The sequence below is a fragment of the Charadrius vociferus genome, unplaced genomic scaffold, assembly GCF_000708025.1.
Source record: "Charadrius vociferus isolate BGI_N301 unplaced genomic scaffold, ASM70802v2 scaffold72, whole genome shotgun sequence".
NCBI lineage: Eukaryota > Metazoa > Chordata > Aves > Charadriiformes > Charadriidae > Charadrius > Charadrius vociferus.
Genome location: NW_009647830.1, coordinates 8,551,930 through 8,560,215, shown reverse-complemented (window position 1 = coordinate 8,560,215; position 8,286 = coordinate 8,551,930). Strand labels below are relative to the sequence as shown.

The 8,286-nt window shown below is 38.6% G+C and overlaps 1 protein-coding gene across 1 annotated transcript in view; it reads right to left on the bottom strand.

Annotated features, from left to right (window-relative positions):
* Window positions 1-2,037: 2,037 nt before the first annotated feature.
* The window catches only part of LIN7A (lin-7 homolog A (C. elegans)), a 38,118-nt gene continuing 31,869 nt past the window's right edge, over window positions 2,038-8,286 (bottom strand). The window contains exons 6-7 of the mRNA XM_009882668.1: window positions 4,158-4,370; window positions 2,038-2,561 (exon numbers count right to left, since the gene is read on the bottom strand). Coding sequence (XP_009880970.1) covers window positions 4,158-4,370 — 213 coding nt within the window. The 3' untranslated portion in view covers window positions 2,038-2,561. The remainder of the gene's footprint in view (window positions 2,562-4,157; window positions 4,371-8,286) is intronic.

Below are 8,286 nucleotides of genomic sequence, written 5' to 3'. Positions count from 1 at the left end.
AAACTCACTAAGCTGACTGAAGGAATATGAATGCAGTGTAGTGAAACAGCAAATAACAGGAGACCAATCAGTTAAAATATGATGCACGAGTACCTGCAGACCTGCATGTGGGAAGTGTTCTTCTCCCTGTGCTTCTTTTAGGTCCTAATTCAGCAATGCACGTGTGGAAGTGCCTTACTGCACCAGGATCAACCACATTTAAATCACAAATGAAAAGACTGTCTGCAACTAAATGCAGGTGATAGATTTAGGGACACAGACTATTCTGTGATTAAGGGGCTATATGTTTTATTGATCAGTAAGAGGCACAGAAAGTGACCCTTAAAAAGTTATTTCTTTCTGCTTCCACTTCAAATTCCTTGACAGTTGTATTTTACTTATATTTTCTTTCATCTTATTGTTAAATGTTGTCAAAGACTAGAATGTTAATTTTAGTGTGTATAAATAATTTATTGAATAATAATATATGAAAATGAGTTTGATATGCTTCTCTATATGAACAACATTCCATTATTGAAATTTATTAATCTGCACATTCCACTCCATCAAACCTAAATTTTTTGAGGAAGAGGAGGGGAGGAGGTGGAGAGGCGGTTTGCAAAAATGCAGTAGTGGGCTAACTAAATCTGAATACTTGGTCTCTGAAAATGCAGATATCAGTGTAATTCAAATCATACTGACAAGATACAGAACAGTTATATGCAGTCATAATAACAATTTATATACCGTCAATATTAATAGCAGTGTCTGTCTGAGAATACAGTTTTAAAATAGGTTCATACAATTTTATTAAGTATAAAAAAGACACCGTGCAGAGCACAATACAATATATTTCATCTTCAATTCTGGTAGTTCTCAAACTCCACTGTCTTAATTGATATTGTCACCAATGACCACCGGATAGAATTACTTCTCTGTACAAAATGAGGCTTCTCTGGATAAATTCATGCTGTTTGGTTTCAAAAATACAGTAATTTCCTTTCAGTGGCTACTTACACTAATCAAACACTGTCAAGACTTGGCTAGCCTGCATTTGGTTTCTAACATATGCTACGATACTGCTAATTTCCCCTGTTTTGCTTTGCCTCTCTCCGTTTGAGAATAGACCCTTCATAATATTAATTGTTTCTGACTTTGTTCCAAGTTCACAAGCAGAAAACTGGTTCAGACCATTTCTACATTCCTCACATTACTAAACTTTCACTGACATCAGCTGGAGTTATCAACATGCAAGGACTGCAGGGTTCCCCTGTAAGCTCCTTTTCTCCCCCAGTCTTTTCTAATGAAGCATAGAAGGCATGTTGAAAATGACTATTTTATTTTTTAGAATTTTGGGGGTTCCATTTTCTTATTTTCTTAAAAGTAGATGATGTTTATAGCCTTCCAGCTTTGACTATTTTCTTTGGAAAAGCAGACATGTAAACTTAAGAATTTATATATTTTGTTTGCACATTCCAATTTGGTTCGATTAAAAAAAAAAGTCAGAACTCTAACTTCAAACTGATTTAAATGATAACGTGCGAGTCTTAAAAGAAACAACTTACGCTTCCTCCTCTCTAAAATATATTAACATTAGACTGGAAAATAAATTAAAGAATACAGAAAAGCCGAGATTATGCTATCACAGTAATATCTGCCAAACAAAGCTTGGTCTTTTGCTAACATTAGCTTACTACATTTGCAATACATGCTAAGCAAAGACCCTACTTCTCTAACAGGTACATTCAGACAATATATATTTTATGGAATAAATATATAATATATCCAGTTATAGATTTCTGAATAGTAACTATAATAGATACAAGCAATACCTACGTTTAAAAATACAGTTCTAGGATTCCCTAACTTTACTACTAATAAAATTAAAGTTGACCTAAAACTTTCTCACTCTGTTGATGCATAATAAAATATATGGAAACACCAAGAGTAAAAAGCCAATTGCTTCTACAAATGGAATACTTTATAAATATAGTAAATTGCTATTTCCAGAGGGAAAATTGGAAATTATAAACAGGAAGTTAGGTTAAAACAGCTCTACAATATATAGTACAAAGTGGCTATGAAGCGTGATGCATGAGTTTGATGTCTGTGGCAAAATTTTGAACTGATGTAGTTGTTCATTTCTGGAGATAACTGTAGAGAAAGATTCTGTCCCCAAAACCAGCCAATCTTGATCTCCTTAAAACAAAACTTTCACTGACTAGAGAAAGCCAACTGGCCAATTTCTCAGAGTAAGGAGTGCAAGATTAGATCAAACAGAATTATTTGGAAGCCCTGGACTTAGAGCTCTGTTTCATAGGGTTTACCTATCATGCTGTTCTCATTAGAGTCCCAGAAGTACTATGTACCTGTGACTGCCGTGTGCTGAAAAACCTTATCATGAAGGTACCCTCCCTATGGCTGTCTTAACTACATTATTCTTGCACTGCACATTCTCTTCACAAAGGTGAATTCTTTTTTGTGTTCCTGTAGTTGTTTCCTTTTGCTGGAATACTGAAGTGCAGCTCTGGTTGCTTGATTACTGAACTCTTGAGCGAGGCTTTTTTTTTCTTGAGAATAACCTAGAATTAAAGAAACACATTTCTCAGAGCAAACACAAGGAGTTCAGGAATTAAGTTGCTGGCTGTCTCTGCCTGCCTTTCTTCCCTTTCAGCTTCAAGAAAAGATTCACATCAGTAAAAATACCTTACTTGCTCATGAAAAGATTTAGGTAACTGAAAAAACGGAAAACTTCACGAGACTGTGCCATTTGTATATTCGTCTCCTGCAATGGTCCCATTTTATAAAGAAACCCCAAACTTACTTTATTAAATACTACCATTTATATCTCCTGCTTGAGTTGAGGCCCTGAGGTGGGATTCCGATCCCACTTGGAGACTTTGTTTGCATCAACAAAGCTGGAATTCTGGTGGTCACAGCATGAGGGGTCTACGAGGTGGGTTTTTTTCCCCTAAATATCAACAGAGGTCAGTGTCAACATCAATAATGATGAAACCACCTCTGGGAACTTCACTTTCTGACCATTTGGGGACTTTCTGAGTCACCTGTAGACTTTTACTGCTACAAACATTCTGTTTTGGGAACACCTGGTATGAGTTGTGGAGGACTAGGATGTAAGTCATTAGGACATGCTTCCTACTTGATTTCATTTGGGCAAATGGAGCATATCTATAAATGTAGTCATGTTGCAAACTCTCATTGATTTCAGAAAAACTGCACATATGGAGAATCTCTGTACCTCACACGCCGTGTTTTGACTACACTGGGAAACTTGCAAGCCCCTCAGAAGCTGTCATAATATTGAATGTCTGTCAAGAGGGAATGAAATACTTTGTATCAAACTTGAGATGAGAAGTAAGTCCTTGTGAGTTCCCTGCAGAGGAACTACAGAGTGAAGTTTGGGTTCCCTGTAGCAGGGAAGGGACCAGGAAGTCTCTTCTTTACATACCAGCAGCAAATCTTGAGGTTTTGTTGCAGAGTGGTAACAGACTACTTGAAAATACCTTAAACTGTGTCTAAATTTGGTAGTGTATTCTTACTTGTCACAAATGCTCTGTTTTTTAATTAAAAAATATTCCCAGGAACTGCAGAGTTCTTATGCAGTCTTACTTGCAGGTAAGCCAGAGCTGCATAGCAGCTATTGATCTTGGCGTTATTAATTGGAAATTCGCTCCAGAATTTGTTAGGGCCTTTCACCTATTTTCATAATGCATTTTTACTGGCATGGCCCATGTGGAAATGTACCAAAGAATGAGCTCTGATCATCCTCCTTGCAGTATGTTCTTGCCAGGGCACCAAGGGCATGGCCAGCCCTGACTGCCCCTGACCCCTCTTTGCCGGTTCCCCCCACCCTGTCCCTGGCCCAGGCCCTCATGTCAGCCCCCCGGGGTTCCCCCCACTCCCCCACGGCCCAGGACCCCACATCAGCCCCCCGGGCCCGGGCCCTGCCAAGCTGGGCCCACCCGTAGACCCACATCCCATCCTCAGCCCCATCCCTGTGAAGGTGCCCAAGGCCTGGGGCTGGGGCTGCCCCGGTGTCCCCGGCTGGGGCTGGGCTGGGCCGTGGCACCAGGCCCTGCCCTGATGGACCCCTGGAGCTGCTGGCCCCGGCCTGGTGCCATCAGTGGGCTTTAGGGAAGACCAATGAATCCTCTCACCTACGACATATGGTTTTGCTGTGTATTTTGCTGCTGTTGCTGCTGCTGGATGAGCAATTGCTGCTGTTGCCGGCGCCGGGCTGTTCTCAGTTTTTCGAAGCGAGCCTCCATCTCCTCCAGCACCTTGGGAGTGTAGCGTACCACCAGCTTGACGCTGTCCTTAGCCGCCTTCAGCAGCTCCACTGCCTTCTCATGGTGCTCTCCTTCCACGCTCTGGGAGCAGGGAGAAGAGATTTAATGAGGAAAACGCTTTGATTTGGAGCTTTGTCCTCTTTTTCATATGGAAAGGCTGTCGGGGTTTTAGGAAGTTTTCACACCTTCTAGTTTTCAAGGGACCATTAAGGAAAAGTGTTGAGTTAAGTAAGATTTATCCACTGCTGGGAATGTATTCATTTTCATATCTTAAATAATTCAAATCTGTTTCAAGCTGCGTTACAAACCTAATTTCTGAACTGTGTGAAAAGGAGGGGAAATACTCAACAAGCTTTGTGCAAACAAAAATGATGTTAAAAAAACCCCCAAGCCCCACAGTAAAAACCCAAACAGTCTGTTTGCAAGGTACAAAAATAAATATTTGAACGTTGGTAAGAAATGAAGAAATTGCAAGTTTGAAACCGCAGTTCCTTTCTTACACCCTGTCCCTGTTTGGATCCCGCAAGGAACGACATGTAGTGATGAAGCAGGGGCTGAGCTGCAGGCAAAGGAGCATGCCCGCTGCGGCCAGGGACAAGCCAGGTCTTAAACACTTAATGGCATTGCTCACACGTTTAACATCTATGTGATACGGGTTCTCCACTGGAAATAAACTAGTCTTTATCCGGTCAGTTGTAAGCAATCAAACACTAACAACTTTAACACTGCAAGTTCTTGCTGAAGGAATATATATTTTCCCTCCCTTTCTGGAAAATGTTTTACAGTAAGATGATATCTGCTGTGAAATCAAAAGTATTCCCAAAGGAGCTCAAGCTCCGATTTCTATGCTAACATTGTTTGAAACAGCAAATTTCCAAAAGGGGGAGGTGACTCAGCTGTCAAAAGAGTATTTAATTTCTACCAGTAAGTGGACTGACCGGAGTGCTTTTCAAGGCATGTTCCACACCTTAAGAGAAAGGGAGAAATTTTCTAATAGTGTATGATTGCCCATGTGTGTTGTAGGATATATTCCAACAAACAAAAGTATCTCTGCACAGAAAAAAAAAACCAGACTGCACAACTGAGCTCTTCACATGGATTTCAGATCATTTAAAAAATAAGTAATTTTCTTCCCACATAAAATAAATCAAAGTTTTACTACATGCTGTGTTTTAAAACTCTTATGTATACCATGCTATTTAAAATGAATCTATACCCATAGGCCTCCAAAGAGAAGCAGCAGCATTCAAAATATTTGAAGTTCAATTCATGCTAAAAGAATGACTTAGCATCGTTATAGTAACTGTCAGAAGAAAATTATTTCTATTTTCATCTCTCGTATTTGACTGAGTAGCATTGTGCAAGAACAGTGAATAAAAATTACTTCTGCTGTGGTACGCTGTCAGCTGGAAATAATGATTTAAAAGTTTCAAAAAGCAGACATAATACACTTCTACATAAATAATATAAACAACACAATTCAAGTTCATTGCTCTTTATCTTTCTTCTATTAAATATCTTAAATATTAATACAAATAATTATTTCATGTCTGGGTCAACTTACTGGACTCAAGAGTTTCTACAGAAATGTAAAGATGCTTCAAAAATATTAATGCAACTTAGAGAAACAGTGAATGTAATTTCAGGTGCTGAAATGATTACCAGAAACAGAGAAAACTTGAAGTAAATAAACATTTTACTGTTGAAATAAATGACTTAGTGTTTTTGAACTGTATGTTCATGACATACCTCCAGCAGGTCTCCTATTCAAAGATTAAAGAAAATTCATGATCTGTGATGACCAGATTTGTTAGAAATTGTGTTAGAAATTTGTTAGAAATTGGGTAGCACTGCTACCCAAAAGTAATTTGGGGGAAAAAAGAATTTCCTTACAAATATTTGAAAAAGAGGAAATTCGTTGTTGCATAAGAAACAGTCAATGTATCTCATGCTCCAAAGAGAGCCAAAATAAAAAGCAATAGGTGTGAAATTGATTTAATGAACAAGTCACAGATACAAATTAAAACCTCTTCACCACGTCCCCTACACAATAATTGCTCATTGTTAGAAGAGGTCATCATTGCTAACACATACTGTAACTAGCTATCTTTTATTACTTATTTGTGACCGGCTTTGATACTTGTAAACACAGTTACCACCTTAAGAGGAACTGTATAAAATTTGGCATTGTTTTATAATTCATTTTTTGCTTGTGAATCGTCGTCTGCATGACGTGGCATGGACATTCACAGGAAAAGTCAGTGTACTCAGTGTTGTCATGATCAGTTTTGCTGTGCAACAGTATGAACTTAGAACAGGCTATGAAGAAGAATTGCAAGCTCCCAAGCTACATGAAGTAGCTAAAATATTAATTTGCTTTCAAAGAGTCGGATGGTTCTAACCGACATCAATAAGCAATTGTGATTCTAGCTGTTCTGTAGATGGTGTACTTTAATATTTTGTACAACTTAGTAAACTGTATTTAATTCATGATTGGCCTGTTTTCTTTCCCATTTGCCTCCGGCCTTGTTCTTCCAGTTTACAGCCAGTATTTTCTAATTACAAACGAAGGGTTTGACTTTGCTGCTATCCAGGTCAATTGAAAACTCCCATTGACTTGAATAGTAATGACAAAGAATTAAGCCTAAAGCTCTGAACCATAACCAAAGAGGGGAAAATAACAAAGGCAAAGTAAAAGATAGTGCCGCTAAATGCTAATCCTAGTCTCCAAACATACCTAACTCAGGTCTTAACAACTATAGTTTTTGGCTGCTATTAAGATTGCTATACTTGCTCTTAATGTCTTCATTCCTTCACGTTGCTTCACCTGCACAGTGGTAGCTGCACAACTTAAAAAGCAGGGCGTCTTGGAGTGAGAAAAAGAGCTTATACCAGCAAAAGAAGTTGTTTTGCTGTTTGAATTCTTCCGCCTCTGCAAACCTGTGGGACTGTGTTGGTGAAGGACTACTGCTGGTATTGGTCATGCCTGTATAAGGGATTTTGCTGACTGGATTACACTGGCTGGGGACATTGCGATGATCTGACAATCGTATTACTTAAGAACTGCCCACCAAACATGAGATTTAATAATTATTTTTGTTTCCCAGAATGTATACCTTTTTTTAATATGTAATTTTTGATTACATATATTTATATGTACTTACGTCTGTATTTCCCTTATTGCATTGGCAGACAGCATCAAAAAAAAAGGGATGCAAAATATTGTAGAGGCAGGAACAGCTGAAAGAACTGCAGATACGGTGTGGGGAAACATCAACCATTACTGTATCCAGGCTCACAGACTTCTCATAAATAGAAAAGAAAAAAAATCCCACTGTCTTGCAGACAAAAAAGAGAATCTGATTGTTATCCCACAAGTTGAGAAACTGAGAAGAGTATTTCTATTAGATATCTGTAAGCAAATGCTTGGGTGAGAAATTATCCATTATAAACCTGTTTTGTATCCCTTTCTGTATCTGACTCACACCAGGTACCTGACAAATGCAGAACCTTTGCCAGATATGAAAAGCCACCAGCAAGTGCCTTTGCTGAGCCATCTGCACGGCTTACTGCTTTCAATTTCCTTTAGTTTTAGGGGGTGCGTGACAAAAGTATGTAACAAAATCCCCAGCATAATGAGAAAACTATTTTTTAAACATCCGGTGAAACAGCTCAAGGAACAGTCATCCCAGTCATGCTGGGATCACAAATCTGGATTCTGAACATCCAGCTCTAATTTTATGTTGATAATTATAAAGTTGGACAATCACCAACTTCTGAGCACAAACAAGTTACAGATATTTCACTTTCATTTCATGTTCCACTGCTGAGCCGTCTGTTGTATTGTACATACTGTATATTATTTGCTTTTCTCCAGCTAAATTGAGAGAAGCACAGAGTGAACTAGTCCCAGTGAACAGTGTTAAATTTAGAGCTTTTTCCTCCTGTCTCAAGCTGTCTGCAAACAAATTATCACTTCTATAATTTTTGCCTCTTT